We start from the raw sequence: 17,131 nt of genomic DNA, 5'->3' as shown, positions 1-17,131 counted from the left end.
ATTAGCAGTTCAACTTTATTTAGTGCCTGAATGTTTCTTCGCATTTCTCTGTAATGCACAAAGACATGGAACTTGATGATCTTTTCATCACCAGTAACAAAGGACATTTTACGTGTTGACTTCAGGATGTATTTCAAATCTAAGCTGCTCTGGATTTTTTTTTGTAGCCTTTAAAATCCATTCTGTGAATTATCTGATCTGTACTTCAGCCAGATAACTCAAGCAAAGAATAGACTTTTTCTTTTTTTTCCCCCCTAAAGATTTTATTTATTTATTTATTTTTAGAGAGAAAAGAAGGGAAGGAGAAAGAGAGAGAGAGAAACATCAATGTGTCGTTGCTTCTCATGTGCCCCCTACTGGGGATCTGGCTTGGAACCCAGGCATGTGCCCTGACTGGGAATCGAACTGGTGATCCTTTGATTCCCAGCCCGCGCTCAATCCACTGAACTACACCAGCCAGGGCAAAGAATAGACTTTTTTATATGGCCTTTCTAAATATCTTGAACATAAAATAGCATCTCTTACACAGACACAATTTTGTGCTTAATAATTTCTATGATATATATATATATATATATATATATATATATATATAAATTTCACATGGAAGATTAATAATATGGTGATATTGTATTACATTACTGTTACACTGACTATAAGCAAACTTGCCCAGCCTTTGATTTGGTCATAATTTCTAAATTAAGTGGCTTATGAAATATCCATTAAAAATGACACTGTTGAGATACATTATTCAATATGTGTATTTGTATATGTGTATGCATATATACACAGATACATACAGTGTTGAATTTATTTGTGCGTTATTAGTTTAAATGACTCAGATCTATATATGGTACTGAATGATCTTCCCTGACAGACCAAAAATAATTATTCCATGGAGTTTTCTGCTGTCAACAGTAGTATTAAATTGAATACTGACTACTTGAAGTACTTTCTACATAGAATGTACTCAATAAATTTGTGATTAATGATGAATTCCATGTATATAAAGTCATTGGGAAAGCATAATTTATATCATTTAATTTTTAACTAGCATTAAAAAACAAATCATACTTTTACTCCCTTATAGGGTCCTTGGCCCTTTAAATGATAGTTTGTTTAAAATCCTTGTAATTTAATTTATATGAAAACTCAACTTTATTGCTCCGTCTCTTTTTCTTTTTTTATTACTCTGCTTAGATCATTTTTGTCCTAATGTAATAGAAGTATCTATGTGATTTCTCTGGCTAATTGAATAAGCATACTCAGAAGCTTTCATTCCCTTTTTCTTCTTTTTCCATTTCCTTTATTTATTTGAATTGACTTTGCACAATGAAAATAAAATTGGTGGTTTGTAAGTATTGGAAACAAAATTTTAAAATCAATCCTATACCAAAGAGCTGCCTCCAATATATAACTATATCTGGCCCATTAAGAAAATCCCCGTAAGCAGTGTAAGGTAATTAGCACCCAATTACTTTTATTTGTCTGTGGGGAGGTTTACTAATTGACCCCTTTTGTCATTTACAATAAAGGGTGTAAATGTTTGAAAAACACTTTGATGTGATAAAGAACTAATAACTATATCTATCAGAAATGCTCTGAAATTATACCACACAGAATATCAAGAAACCTCATTTCTTACCTTACATCCTTCTGCTTTCAATGAATTGATACTGGACTGAGGAGAGAAACAAGACAAAATTTAAACAATCAGTAAAGTAAATCAGTAAATAGGTAGGTAAGTAGGTAGGTGGTGGGTGGATGGGTAGGTGGATCAAATTCTTGAGTTGAGATGCACAGCAAAGGCAAGAGCAGAGGTGGGCAGGTTTGATAAGTGTCCTTTACAGAGCCGAGGAGTTAGCAGAGTAAGGCCCGTAGAAACCAACTGAGTGTTCGGATTTTTTAAATCTGGTATATATTTGTTAAGATCAAATATTAGAGGTACTACCTTTCATAACCTTAGAAATGAGTATGTGGAATTATATTACATTTATCTGTAAGTACTTTGTCCATAGAGAATAATTAACTTACTGCTTTTCTGTATGTAAAAATATGGATATACTGTGCTTTTTCTTTTCGTAGCTGGCACTGTATGTGCTTTCATTCCTGGAACCCAAAGACCTGCTGCAAGCGGCTCAGACATGTCGCTACTGGAGAATTTTGGCTGAGGACAACCTTCTCTGGAGAGAGAAATGCAAAGAAGAGGGTAAGGATAGCAGAGAGAAAATGTGTTTTGAAAAAGCAAAGTGATTCTGAAAACAAGCAGAAAAATAAAAATAAGTTTTATGTGCAAGTAGAATAAACTGGATAACATGTGGATAAATGAATAAGAAAATTTTCCGCAGCCTATCAGAGAAGCAAGACTGAGTCCTCATTTGCATTCACCTACTTACATAAAATCCACACATTACTCCACATGTTCTAAGGAGCAGAACCTTGCAGCCAATGCCTTTAGTGAACACTATAACTAATAGCAAATATATCTGATTTGCTTCTCAGTCTCCGGTAGAAATAATACACAGTAAAAAGTAAAGATGGGGGTAGGATGATTTAAGGGAAATTCAAAGCTGTGTTAGCAATTAAATACTCAAATACAGGTATATCCTCATGCTAACTATTACATTTAGTCTATGGTTTTGGACACCTCTTATGAACTGATGTTCCTAAATGCTGAGGATATAGTAATAAACTCCCATTTTTTCCTCCCATTATGGAGGTTTTGTTCTGGAAACCTGTAAAGAATTCCCTTTCTTAGTAGAGGAGTAGATATCATCCATGTTAATTTAAGGAAAGAGTTTTTTCCCCCAGCAATCATCTAGAAAAATAATATTTTTGAAAAAATATGTAAAAATGTGATTTGCCTCTGACAAGCAACACTGATGAGAAAGATTTTCAAGCACGAGACAGTACCTTCAGCGGTTGCCCCCTCGTGGAGGTGACCGTGCGGGGGGGCTTGGACTCAGTGGAGAAACCGTCTCTTCTCAAGTGTCTGTACATAAAGTGGATGAGTCATCCCTGTCTTAGCTTCTCTCATGGAACTATTATCTTAATGACTTTTTAAAAATAATGATAACATTTACATAAAATTTTAACCATTTTTAAGAGTGCAGTTTAGTGGTATTAAGTATGTTCACATTGAGCCATCACGACCATCCATCTGCAGAACTTTTTATCTGCCCTTGCTGATACTCCGAGCCCGTATGTTCGTAACTCCCTGCTCCTCCTCCCTGCAGCCCCTGGCAGCCAGCCTCCTATCCTATTCCCATCTCTGAGAATTGAGCTACTCTCGGTGCCGTGTATAAGTGGAATCATACGGTACTTGTCTTTACGTGACAGGCCAGTGTTGCTTAGCATAATGCCTTCAAGGTCTTCAGTGTGGTAGCATGTATTAGGATTTTATTAAGGTTGAATAACATTCCCTTGTTATGTATATGCCACGTTTTCTTTTCCTATTTATCCATAGGTGGACATATGGGTTGCTTCTACTTTTTGGTTATTATAAATAACGCTATTATGAACACAGTGTACAAATACTTGCTCAAGTCCCCGTTTTCATTTCTTCTGGGTGTATGTCCCGAAGGGGAATTGCTGGATTGTGTTGTAATTCTGTGTCCAGCATTTTTGAGGAGCCGCCACACTGTTTTCCGTAGCAGCGACAGCGTTTCACACTCCCCGGAGCGTTGCATAATGGTTCCAATTTATGTACATCCTCGCCAACATTTTATAGAATCGTTCTGAGAAAAAAAGGAAATGGTTACTATAAAAGAACACCATACACAACACAAACTTTACATCGTTTTGTTTTGCAGTAATAATGTTAGAAATGAGACAGTGTCTAATTTTGGTCCTTTTCAGCATAGAGAAAAATTAGGTATATTATACAATGTGTAATATTCATTTTTGGTGAAGGTAATCATACTCTCAAACTCTTTAAAACCAGGTATTGATGAACCGTTGCACATCAAGAGGAGAAAAGTAATAAAACCAGGCTTTATACACAGTCCATGGAAAAGTGCTTACATCAGACAACACAGAATCGATACCAACTGGAGGCGAGGAGAACTCAAGTCTCCTAAGGTAACTGAGCATGCGCAGTGCATCCTAAACCTGAATCTCGGCCAGCACCTAGTGTGGGTCCCGCTTCTTGGCAACCAGTGCAACCCGACACCTGTCTCTAGTGGAAAGAAAACTATATTTTAGAATACCTGAAAACCTGACGGACAACACACTTCTACTGTCACTTCCTCTAGTCTGACCACACGTTGCCTTGAATAAAAGATGAGTTGGTTCGCATGTACTTCTGTCTTATGTAAATGACGGTTTCTGAATGTCTGTGTCATATACATCCTGCCCTGGCATCTGCTCCCTCTGACCACACAGCCCACACGTGACTCTCGAGGAGTGCTCGTGTTCTGTTTCATTCTATTCTGGTGGCTTTTGTGGGTATTGTTTTTATAAATGTAGCTGTTACTTTGACTCTCTTACAATATTTCAAATATAAAAAAATTCTCGACATTCTTAGATATAATTATATAACGGAAAAAGATCAATTTAGGGAGATACTGTTTTATTCCTGTGTATAATTATGACAGGTTTACTTTGTTATAAGTTTAAAAGTTGGTCATTATTATCGCTCTTGTCTTCCTAGTTAATAGGTGCTTTTGTGTCAAATTGTAAAACTTATGTGTGTACAGATAAAATAGATGACTATAAAGTACCTTTGTATTTGAACCATCTTCATGACGTCTTAGTAAAGTTATAACAGTTGATGTTTCAAGTATAAATAATAGAACATGGAAACAGTAAAATGTTTAATACTTGACTCATCAGCTAGGAATGACGATGCTTTGTGTTTCATATGAACTTTAATTCTAGAAATAGACTACAGATTACTGCTCCTATTTATGGCTTCATTTTTGTCTTCACCAGTATTTTCAGAAACCATTGAAAACATTCCTAATCTGTCCCTCTACCCCGTAGGTGCTGAAGGGACATGATGACCACGTGATTACATGCTTACAGTTCTGTGGTAACCGAATAGTCAGTGGTTCTGATGACAACACTTTAAAAGTTTGGTCAGCAGTCACGGGCAAAGTAAGTTCGCGTCTTTCTGCACTTCACAAGTCACTGTTTTGTGGAAGGAAAACAAGGATTTGTTTTGACCCTATCTTATTTTGATAGCAAATTCTGATTTAGCCTCTTCCTTGGCATGAAGATGATGTTTCTCATGACAGGGACGTCATTAGTTTCTTCTTTATTTCAGGAGCTTTTCCATCTCTGTGATGTAGTAGCTATTAAGATTTTACAGATTTTGCTTTATCTTTTTCTTGTCTCATTTTTCCCCACCCTTTTAACCTAATTTAAATGTTATCTCCTTCCTTTTTAATCTTTGTGAAGAGTATGATCTGAGGGGTATTTGTCTTTCCTTGTAAACTGCTTTGTTGATAACCTGCTTACGGTTTGGAAGTTATATAAATCACGTTAATGCAGACTTATCTTGAGCCCTCTGATGCGGAGGTTAAGCAGACTGTTCACGGAGGAGCGGGAAGGAGAGAGCAGCCCGAGCCGGCAGCCTCACCGAGTTAGACCTCAGCTGCTTTGCAGCGAGCACTGACATACGTGTTTGTCCGCTGGAGAATATCTGCGCGAACTGACCATCTGAAAAATAAATGGAGGAAAGTGTGGGACAAAATCTACCTCTTCTTAAATGTCTTACAGCGTGTCGATTCTTGGGCCAAAATCTCTAACTATTCCAAGTTAGATGTTAACATTTTTTAAAGCAGCTTCATATTTCCGTAGTGAGATTAGCTTTGGGGTGACTTCAGGGCTCTAGTGTCTGCTTTTACTTGTCTAGAAGAACCTTCCCGAGGTGAAGTGTGGTATGTAGCCGCACCCAGCCTGGCGGCACTCTTTGATGGAATCCACTCCCGGGGATGAAACCAAGTTGCAGCGTTAGTATTATTTCATCAGGGAGGCCAGGCTGGAGCTTTCAGTCTTCAGTGATGAATGTTTACTTTCTCCATGCTCGCTCCTCAGTCGTGTGTGGGTGTGTAATACGTGATGCTCCTGAATCAGCACAGCCATGAACGGAGACGGGGCCGTGCGGTAGTGCTGTGAGACGTTATTTCTGATATGCCAGGCAGTCAAATCGAGTACATATAACTTTACTTCAGATTTCAGTGAACTACTGAAATGTTATTTAAAGCATTTTTCTTTCTGCCCCAAAGTAATCATCTTAAATGTTTTTCCAGTGTCTGAGGACGTTGGTGGGACACACAGGCGGAGTGTGGTCGTCGCAGATGAGAGACAACATCATCATCAGCGGATCTACGGATCGGACTCTCAAAGTGTGGAACGCGGAGACGGGGGAGTGCATACACACGCTGTACGGACACACGTCCACGGTCCGCTGCATGCACCTCCATGAGAAGAGGTGAGGGGGCCCCAGCGGGTGGAAGTCCCGGTCCGTCCCTTGTGAATCCAGGGCCTTTTGTGTAGAGTTCACCTCGTGTAATACTTAAACTGTGTCTAAGGAAGAGACAGTGATGATGTGCTCTTGAATTAGACTTTAATTATTAGATTACAGATGTTGTCGTGCTAGGAAAGCAATGGCGTACTGGCTTAAAATTGGGAGTTATCTTTAAATTTCCCTCCTCGTTTATCAGTGCTGTTGGCTTCTTCGTGGAAACTCTTTTCGCTCTAATTTTGAATAGCATCTTATTTTATTGTTCTGCATCTTAAGGACTCATCATTTTCAAAAACAGGTTTTTTTTTCCCCTTTTCTCTTTTGCTACTCATGTTCTTGCTAGTGGGACAAATTCAACCATTGGGGCTTCATCTCCAGGTCTTTGAGACGATGCCCCCACCCCGCCCGTGGCTCCATCATGTCCCCTGTATTTGGGCAGAAGCTGAGGCCTGTGCTGTTTAACTTGCCCTCTTATTCCCAATCACCTGAACCATGACGCAGCTTTCAGACCTGGGCCTCTTGCCCTTTACACAGGTGGCAGAGAACTCTCCTCTCATCATGACAGCGTCACTGCCCTTTGGGAGCCTTTTGTTGCCTACGAATAAAGGACAGAACTCTCAGTCCAGTTGTCAAAATGGTTTCTGCCAAACCCAACTGCGTGCTTTTTCCCCTCAGTGCCCTTGCTGCTGGTTTCCTCTCCTCTTGCACAGCCTTCCTACTCAAAGTCCTGTCTTCCATTGGCATGTCTTCATGGGACACCCCTGAGACAGAGGTGATTTCTACTCCATCTGTCCGAAAAGGCCTTTGTGCAGGGTCCTGGTGGTGAATCCACTCCACTCTTTACCTTGAACTCTGCCCATAGCATCTTGTCTATTAAGAACCATTACATTAAGATTTCACAGTAGATTGGTAATAGGTGAAGAGAAAGCACCTTTTTAACTGACATCTGAATCTACTTTGAAAAGTGTGCTCTACTATTAAAATTTGGGGGATTGGTATCAAGAGACCTTACATTTCAGTTTCTGTGTGTTCTGACTTAAATCTCTCAAAGCTTCCATTCTCTGCTCTTCCCGTGTGGGAACTGTGGCCTTTGTTCACCTCTTAGGAATGACGAAAGGTGCCCGAGGTTTCCGCTGGCCTTTGTCATCCAGAGACGGTCGCAGTGCTTGTCTGACACTGGTCTTCAGAAGGGCAGAACCTCAGTGATCTTGGTTCGGACTCCAAAGGGATTTCTGTTGCCTCACCACGTGTGTCTTTTAAAATCCGTGTATCTTCACGTGCCTGTAGCCTGTTGAATATTTATAGATAGAAGCAGATGCAGCCTTTGAGGACATGTCTAAAACTGGTTCGTTTTACCGGAAGATATGGCGGAAAGCACATATCCTTAGCTGTTTAAATTCCAAATTCTCATTTGTTTTGTTGAATAAACTAATCACAAAGGGAATATTCATGTGTGCATCATTAGGATTTTGGGAAATGGCAGGAAGAATAAAGAAGAAAATTTTATTTTTTCAAAATACTACCACCCAGAGTTCTCCCATTAACGTTTTATGTGTGTCGTGCGCATTAGCATTTCTAAGATTCAAGCTCTTACTGTGTACAGTGTGTGTAGAGCTGGCTGTATTTGCTGCTGTTGCTTTTTCTTCTTTTGAAGTAGAACGTAATAGTTTCCAAATTGTTCCACAGAACCCCGAGGAGCTTCTCAGTCTCTGATAAGTGGAGGAACCAAAGAGGCAGAAAGAATCCTAGGCTTCCCAGCTTCCCAGCCCTATCAGAGCAACTCAACTTCTGTGTATTTATGTGTCAGGATTTTATGTATAGTTCTTTGAAAACAGGTGTTTGTAAAGAAAAGAAAAGTTTTCATAATTGCTGGCTTTATACATCACACTTTCTCGTGTTATTAAAAATTCTAATACTTGTGTTTCTTTCTCTGTCTCCCCCTACAGAGTTGTCAGCGGTTCTCGAGATGCCACTCTTAGGGTTTGGGACATCGAGACAGGCCAGTGTTTGCACGTGCTGATGGGGCACGTCGCAGCGGTGCGCTGTGTCCAGTACGACGGCAGGAGGGTTGTCAGCGGAGCCTACGACTTCATGGTGAAGGTGTGGGACCCGGAGACCGAGACCTGCCTGCACACGCTGCAGGGGCACACGAACAGAGTCTACTCGTTACAGGTGAGCCGCCGCATCTCTGCACCCCTTGGATACTCTGCCAATGAGTCACCAGGTAAAACACTCAGATAACCACTGGCAGGCGGTTGATCCGGTCCAAGAAAGATGAATCAGATTACCTGTTGTTTACATATACTTTAGAGCCAGCAGGAAGAAAGCATATGTTTTGAAATTATTTGTACGATTTGTTCTGGGGTTTTTTTGTGATCCATTTTCCCTTTAAAATACAAATATTTGTCTTAGAAACTGGGATTTTGGAGCCCTATGTTTTGCTATATTAATTAATGGGTAGATAGTCTCCTAGGAGAATAACCTGGATTTTAATAAACTCCTTAGTAGAGGATTAATTTGGCCAAAAGCTGCCCCTTTGCCTCGATAGCTGAAAGTTGATGGACCATGTAATTGTGATTCCATCCCCATTCAAAATAGGAGTGAGGCTTTTCTGCATGAAACGGCTCTACTCTCGCAGGGCTGCTGATTCATAGTCCTGAAGAAATAAATTTGATCCAACTCATTTTTTGTTTACCTTTGAACCCTATGTCCTTGAATACATTGCCATAATTTGAAATAAGTTAATAGCAATTTTAGAAGATAGGTCTCATTTTATTTTCTGAAAGACAGCATTTCCATTCAAAAATTTTTTCAATTACTTATGTAGTTCATTTACCAGTTATTGCCCATTAGTGACCCGCAGGCTAGTTCACAGTCCCAGTGCTGGTTGTCCTGTTCTTGGGGTGTTTGTTTCGTAGCTGATGGCATACTGACTGTGCCACAGCATAGAGACACGTGTTAAAAATGATTGTTGACTTAGAAAAGGCTATGAATTTGGAGGAAGGGGAATTGGCTGCATGTATTTTTATGTTTTGTGGTCTGCTTAGAACCTTAATGACTATAACACTTTCATTTAAATGAGCTGCTAGATTCAGAAAAGAGGTAGCAATGTTACTACAGATCTAGGAGTTAATAGATACTGACTGACTTTTGGTGTAACTGGGAAGCAGACAGAGATGCTGTATAACTTGCTTTTGTTATCAGAATGCCACCTCTTCATAATTCTCTGTTGGCACATTTCCCAGTTGCCTTTTAGGTTCTTGTAAGGGAAGTTTTTGTTTTACATACGGCTCTTAGTGGGACTAACATGAAGGCTGTCTCGAGCCCTCTTCGTGGCCTTAGGGGTTGACGAGCACAGCCTGTGGCACAAGCTGCATCGTCAGGAGCTTCAGCTTCCTATTGAAAAATAAAAACTCAAATGGCAGTCCTTATTAAATTTCCCATAGTACATAGCTACTGTGGGCAGCCAGGTGATCAGAAAATAATGTGTTAATTTTAGGGGTTTTGATTTCTTTTTACTTGTTTCTGCATCCTTTTGGTAGAAGCTTCTGAGAACATGCGCAGTAGAGTTGCTTGATGGTGTGCCATCTGTCTAGGACCTCATTTTGTTCCTGGCATTGCCTGTTCCCCACACTGTCTTCCCTGCCCCCCGCCCCCTTCGGATTAAGGTCGATAAACAGTAGCGGGAGGGCCCACATGTGGGGTCTAATGAACTGTGTCTGTTGTAGTTTGACGGCATCCATGTGGTGAGTGGATCTCTTGACACATCGATCCGAGTCTGGGACGTGGAGACGGGGAACTGCATTCACACGCTGACTGGGCACCAGTCGTTGACGAGTGGGATGGAGCTCAAAGACAACATTCTCGTCTCCGGGAACGCAGACTCGACCGTGAAAATCTGGGATATCAAAACAGGACAGTGTTTACAAACATTGCAAGGCAAGTCCTGGCCACGCCCTGAGCCGTGTTTGTTAACAGGTAGATTGTTGGTCAAGAGGGAAATGCCCTCATACAAATGAAGATGCTTTCTTTGGATAAGTTCATGAGCATGTCCACGATGGCTTAACCAAACTAGGCTATCCTTGAGAAAAGTGTGTTAATTGTGTTTTTAATATAAAATTTAAACTACGTTTTTGATATAAAGTTGTTTAATCGCTTTCTGCATGTACAGTTAACTCTGCCTAACCCAAAAGGACAATGCAAAGACAGATCTTGGCTGTATCACTGAGGCAACATTCTCATTTTATTATCGGAGTGATCGTTTTATTTTGAATCTGTAGTCCCATTTTAAATTAGAGTGCTGTCTTGCTCGGGGAGGTGAGGGGAAGCTCTTTAATCTGATAGGAAATTGCTTTGGCCTCAAACCCTTAACCATCAGCTTAACCAGGGTAGGAGGGGGAGTGATAATGCCCACTCAGCCAGAGAAAGAAAATTGTGAATGCCACAGTATTAAGTGAGGCATGGTAGTGTTCCCGGAAGTCAGGATTAACTTCTTTTTATTGGTCATAGCCTTTAGAAAGTGTGTTTCTATTTTTTTCAGTGAGGCCATCTTGTGGGTCTTATTGCTGCTTTTTACACATTGGTTTTGTCTCTTAGAGTTTTGGAAGAGTGTCCACTTTGCCCTTGCCCTTGACCGGTCAGTTCAAAGCTGTAGTGCAGTAGATCTCTATGCTTGTTTGCACATCAGCAGAATCCACGAAGCTGGACTGTCTACATCATCACCAAGAAAAGTTCTCATTTCTACAGCCAGAAAACAAAATGTGTGCTGGTAGCTAACCAAGCTTCTTGGAAGACAGAACTCTTGAAAGTTAATGTTTCAGTTACAAATACCAGATTTTCTTACATTCCTGCTGATCCTAAAATACTCAGAACACAGTTTCTAAATACGCACAGCATCTTAAATATTTCATGCATTGTATGGTCTAACGTAGAAGTCTACAAATTATGGTGCAGCTAACCCATAGCCATGGTTTCTAACCAGTAATTAAATTCCTTTGGTTTTGCCTAGGTCCCAACAAGCATCAGAGTGCTGTGACCTGTTTACAGTTCAACAAGAACTTTGTAATTACCAGCTCAGATGATGGAACTGTAAAACTCTGGGACTTGAAAACGGGTGAATTTATTCGAAACCTAGTCACATTGGAGAGCGGGGGGAGCGGGGGAGTCGTGTGGCGGATCAGAGCCTCGAACACAAAGCTGGTGTGCGCAGTTGGGAGTCGGAACGGGACTGAGGAGACCAAGCTGCTGGTGCTGGACTTCGATGTGGACATGAAGTGAAGAGCAGATGAATTTGTCCAAATGTGTAGACAGTATACTCCCTGCCCTTCCCCCTGCGAAAATTAAAAAAAAAAAAAAAAGTAAAAGAAAAAAAAGAAGAGAAAAAGAAAAAAAATCCCTTGTTCTCAGTGGTGCAGGATGTTGGCTTGGGGCAACAGAACGAAAAGACCTACAGACTCGGAAGGAAAGAGGAAGAGGCGACAAACCGCAACTGACAAGAGAGGCGTCTGTCGTCTCGTCACATAAAAGGCGTCACTTCTGACTGAGGGCAGCTTTGCAAAATGAGACTTTCTAAGTCAAACCAGGTGCAATTATTTCTTTATTTCCTTCTCCAGTGGTCATTGGGCAGTGTTAATGCTAAAACATCATTGCAGATTCTGTGAGCCTGTTCTTTTACCGCTGAGACCTAGAAAGGACCTGCAGTAACATCTAAACGAGCATGGTTGACTTTCTAATCAGAGAGCATCTGCAACAAAAGTCATTGTTCTGGAGTGGAAAAGCTAAAAAAGTATACATTACTGTGAATTGTTTTTGTACAGTTATCATGAAAAGCTTTTTTCTTTTTTTTTTTTTTTTTTTTTTTGCCAACCATTGCCAATGTCAATCAATCACAGTATTAGCCTCTATTAATCTATTTACTGTTGCTTCCACATACGCTCTTCAATGCATATGTTGCTCAAAGGCGGGAAGCTGTCCTGGGTTCGGTGAGTCCCGAGAGGTGGATTTAATTCTCGACGCTGGTGCTAGAGTGGGTCTTCAAAAATGGGCTCGTGTCCCACCCTGTACTGTACTCCCAGTGGCCAAACTTATTTATGCTGCTAAATGAAAGAAAGAAAAAAAGCAAATTATTTTTTTTTATTTTTTTTCTGCTGTGACGTTTTAGTCCCAGACTGAATTCCAAATTTGCTCTAGTTTGGTTACAGAAAAAAGACTTTTTGCCACTGAAACTTGAACCATCTGTGCCTCTAAGAGGCTGAGAATGGGAGAGTTTCAGATAATAAAGAGTGAAGTTTGCCTGCAAGTAAAGAATTGAGAGTGTGTGCAAAGCTTATTTTCTTTTATCTGGGCAAAAATTAAAACACATTCCTTGGAACAGAGCGGCCGCCGCCTGTTCTGTGGAGAAACTTTTCTTTTTGAGGGCTGTGGTGAATGGATGAACGTACATAATAAAACTGACAACATATTTAAAAAATCTATAAAACACAAAAGTGAAATAAAGTCGCTGGTCAGTCTTAGTATTTTACAGTATTTGGGAAAACAACTGTTACAGTTTTAATGCTCTGAGTAACTGACAAAGCAGAAACGGCGCGTTTTTGTAGCAAAGGCGTCGCATGCAAACGAACGAGATGAATGAAAAGTCGATGGTTTGCCTCATTCTCCAAGAGCCACAACTCAAGCTGAACTGTGAAAGTGGTTTAACACTGTATCCTAGGCGATCTTTTTTCCTCCTCCCGTTTATTTTTTTTGTTTGTTTTATTTATAGTCTGATTGAAAACAATCAGATTCAAGTTGGTTAATTTTAGTTATGTAACAACCTGACATGATGGAGGAAAACAACCTTTAAAGGGATTGTGTCTATGGTTTGATTCACTTAGAAATTTTATTTTCTTATAACTTAAGTGCAATAAAATGTGTTTTTTCATGTTAGTATGCCTGTTTCTTCCACTGAGGTGATAATACTGAGTTAAAATAGTTACAGTTTGTCTCTAATATTTAAGATAGCAAAGTCTTGGTGTCTTCGCATTCCCCAGTGTGACTCAGAAATCAGCAACACTTCCCGGCCCATTTTATACAGCTGAAGTAAGAAGAATGTACTGTGAATGCAGATTTTATTTCTCTCCTTAGATTCTAAAGGACCTTCCACTGTCCTTGTCTGTACATTGGGCTGTATATACAGATATGAGATTGGGTCCCCCAAAGAGGGACAGAAGTTACAAAACCTTTGTGACCATTACAACTAGAATTCCTATAAAAAGTTCATTTTAAAAATTTGACCACAGCTTGCGTACCCATCAGGAACTTTCTGCACAGTCTGAAAGGCGCTCACCACCCGGGGTAGTAGGGACAGTAAGTCCTCACTTAACGTCAGTAGGTTCCACAACTTGGAGCGAAACGACACACAACAAAACCAGTCCTACTGCAGGGTACTTGATTAAACAAGAGTTGAGCTTCCTGTGGCATCTCGTCAGCATGAAAATGAAACAGCACTCACTGCACACAGCGACTCATTTGGGGACCTGCTGCACGGTTCCCTGCGTTGTAAAAACGGGTACAGCTGCAGCTCAGGCTGGTTGGGCGATTTGTAGGAGTCAGGTAACTAGCAGAGCACCAGAGTTTTTGTAAGAAGGAAGAAACCTTGAATTTTGATAAATTAAAGCAAGGTTTTGGGAAAAAATAAGTCATTTTTTGGTACCTTCAAGTCTCTTCTATCACCATTTTATGTAACACATCTAAGTGAAAAAAATTAAGCCAGTTATTGAAATCATGTGGGCTGTCAAATAGCAGGTTCCCCCTTCCCCATATATGCATATATGTGGATACATGTGTGTTATGTATAAATACAAAGTCTCCGGTCATCTCAGCTATCCAAGCCACAGACGAACATTAAACATGGAAGCTACTTAAGGAGTACATTTCTCACAAAGTATGTGTTCTTGACTCATAGGGCCTCCCCTTTCCCTAAACTACTAAATCAGAACATCTGGGAATGGGTCCCACACATCTTAAACTAGCTCCCCGAGTGAATTACAGGCACAACTTCAACAACCCCTGCCACAGGTTTCATTCCACTGAGTTCAGTTCTTTGTTTTCTTAGTCCACAGCACATGACAAGCACTAGAAGCTCAGGGAGGAGTGACAAGTTGAAGGAAAAAAAACAGAAAAACCACATAAACATAAGGCAAAAATCCTGGTCTGCCACGAAGTGCCATGCGAACAGCCCTGCCCACTTTGGGGTGAAAGTGACTCATCAGATGCTTTGGCCTCGAGTCTCCCGATTTCGAATGTAGAGACGCCTGCCTTCTACGGTGGATACAGGAGCGAAATGAAAGCTTATGAAGCACAGAGCACACCCGAGGCGCTTGGGATTCAATAAAAATGGCAGCTGCTATTAGAGCTTTAAGCAAATAGACCCAGATAATTGTAACTCTCTGTATCTGGGGACAATTGAATGTGTTCGTGACTCATCCAGGAATAATAAAAATAGCATTTCTATATGTAGTGATTTACATTTGTTACAGTGGAGTAATGCAAATTTCTCACTGGAGTCTTAGAAACCTTGTCCAATAGGCTGGTACGGAGCACCTGAGAGTGATTTTTGTGTACACAATACTTAGGGGTTCGCTGAATATTATTTTATCAATAAATGAGTAATCTTCATTACAGTGGATCTGTTTCCAAAAGGGAAAATGTTAACCTCCTTCTAAAGAAACGGTTGTCATTATAGTAAGAAAGGTCACAAAAGGAAGTCCGCTCTGCCGCCTCCTCAGGGAAGAGGCGGCCCATCTTACATAACCGCGTCTGTAAGTCCTCACATCGGAGCGTAAGCTGCCTCACTTGTAGATGTCGCAAGTTCCCAAAGATCAGATATTGCTGTAGACTAAAGCCTAAATGGGGACACAAAAGTAACCCATAAAAGCCCAGAGCAAAGGAAGGTATCTCCCTCTCTCTCTCTCTCTCTCTCTCTCTCTCTCTCTCTCTCTCATTGGAATTGCTCACAATTTGACACTCCAAAACACTCTTACTGAGATCCAATAACCACAGTTATTTCAGTATCGGCAACAGCTACTGCATACCAAATGGTTAAGTTAATGTTTCAACCTACCTATTTGTTTAATTTAAAAAAGTAATTGACATTTAATTATTTGTATTATTTTAAGCAGTTTTTTAAAATATATTTTATTGATTATGCCATTACAGTTGTTCTATTCCCCCCTTCATTCCCCTCCACCCTGCACATCCTTCCCCCACTTTTCTCCCCCTTTAGTTTATGACCACGTGTCTCAAGTTCTTTGGATTCTATATTGCCCATACTATTCTTGCCCTCCCCCCTATCTATTTTCTACCTACCATCTATGCTAGTTATTCTCTGTACCTTCTCCCCCCTTCTCCTCCTCCCACTCCCCTGTTGCTAACCCTCCATGTGATCTTCATTTCTATGGTTCTGCTCCTGATCTAGCTATCCTCTTAGTTTGATTTTGTTTTAGGTGTGGTTCTTAATAACTGTGAGTTTGCTGTCCTTTCACTGTTCATATTTTTTATTTTCTTTTTAAAAAGTCCTTTTAACATTTTCATATAATAAGGGCTTGGTGATGAGGAACTCCTTGAATTTGATCTTATCTGAGAAGCACTTTATCTGCCCTTCCATTCTAAATGAAAGCTTTGCTGGGTAGAGCAGTCTTGGATGTAGGTCTTTGGATTTTATGACTTGGAATACCTCTTTCCAGCCCCTTCTTGCCTGTAAGGTCTCTTGAGAAATCTGCTGATAGTCTGATGGGAACTCCTTTGTAGATGACTGTCCCCTTATCTCTTGCTGCTTCTAGAATTCTCCCCTTCATTTTAATCTTGGCTAATGTAATGATGATGTGCCTTGGTGTGTTCCTTCTTGGGTCCAACTTCTTTGGGACTCTCTGAGCTTCCTGGATTTCCTGGAAGTCTATTTCCTTTGCCAGATTGGGGAAAATCTTTATTATTTGTTCAAATAAGTTTTCCACTCTTGGCTGTTCCTCTTCCCCTTCTGGTACCCCTATAATTCGGATGTTGGAACATTTAAAGATGTCCTGGAGGTTCCTAAGCCTCTCCTCATTTTTTTGAATTCTTGTTTCTACATTCTTTTCTGTTTGGTCATTTTTTCCTCTTTCTGGTCCATTCCTTTGATTTGAGTCCCAGTTTCCTTTCCATTGCTATTGGTTTCCTGTGCATTTCCATTCATTTCAGTTAGTTTAGCCTTCATATGTTCCTCTAATTTGTGACTAAAATCAACCAGTTCTATGAGCATCCTGATCCCCAGTGTTTTGAACTGTGCATCTGAAAGTTTGGCTATTTCTTCATCACTTAGATTTATTGGCTCTGGGGCTCTGAGTTCTTCTTGAGCCATGTTTTGATCTGTTCATGCCTGTTGGGTATGAGGAGCGGAGCCTTCATTGTTCACCAGGGCGGGGCCGCCCTGGTCGCTGGTTTGTGACGCTGTATGTGGGGGCGGGGTCAGAGAGGGACAATGGCGGTTCCCCCCGGCGCTTCCTGCCACTGGGGCCTGCCTGGTCTGTCTCACCGCTCCCTCCTTCACCGGTTTATCTGCGCACAAACGTGTGACCGTGGTCAGCCCTCAGTGGGTCTGCCTGCTTCTCCACACCTGGGATCCGCCTGCGGCTGCCGGTGCACCTGGGT

The 17,131-nt window shown here is 40.7% G+C and overlaps 1 protein-coding gene across 14 annotated transcripts in view; it reads left to right on the top strand.

Annotated features, from left to right (window-relative positions):
• FBXW7 (F-box and WD repeat domain containing 7) overlaps positions 1-13,393 on the top strand; it is a 170,219-nt gene extending 156,826 nt beyond the window's left edge. For all 14 annotated transcript variants that reach the window (XM_037168111.2, XM_037168105.2, XM_037168109.2 and 11 more), the window contains 7 exons: positions 2,086-2,209; positions 3,944-4,080; positions 4,984-5,097; positions 6,255-6,436; positions 8,416-8,641; positions 10,198-10,408; positions 11,478-13,393. In XM_037168111.2, the coding sequence (XP_037024006.2) occupies positions 2,086-2,209; positions 3,944-4,080; positions 4,984-5,097; positions 6,255-6,436; positions 8,416-8,641; positions 10,198-10,408; positions 11,478-11,746 (1,263 nt within the window). In that variant the 3' untranslated portion in view covers positions 11,747-13,393. The remainder of the gene's footprint in view (positions 1-2,085; positions 2,210-3,943; positions 4,081-4,983; positions 5,098-6,254; positions 6,437-8,415; positions 8,642-10,197; positions 10,409-11,477) is intronic.
• Positions 13,394-17,131: the final 3,738 nt, after the last annotated feature.

Source organism: Artibeus jamaicensis, unplaced genomic scaffold (genome assembly GCF_021234435.1).
Source record: "Artibeus jamaicensis isolate MK-2021 breed Jamaican fruit bat unplaced genomic scaffold, CSHL_Jam_final scaffold_537, whole genome shotgun sequence".
NCBI lineage: Eukaryota > Metazoa > Chordata > Mammalia > Chiroptera > Phyllostomidae > Artibeus > Artibeus jamaicensis.
The sequence above is the reverse complement of the archived record's forward strand: the minus strand, read 5'-3'. Positions and strand labels throughout refer to the sequence as shown.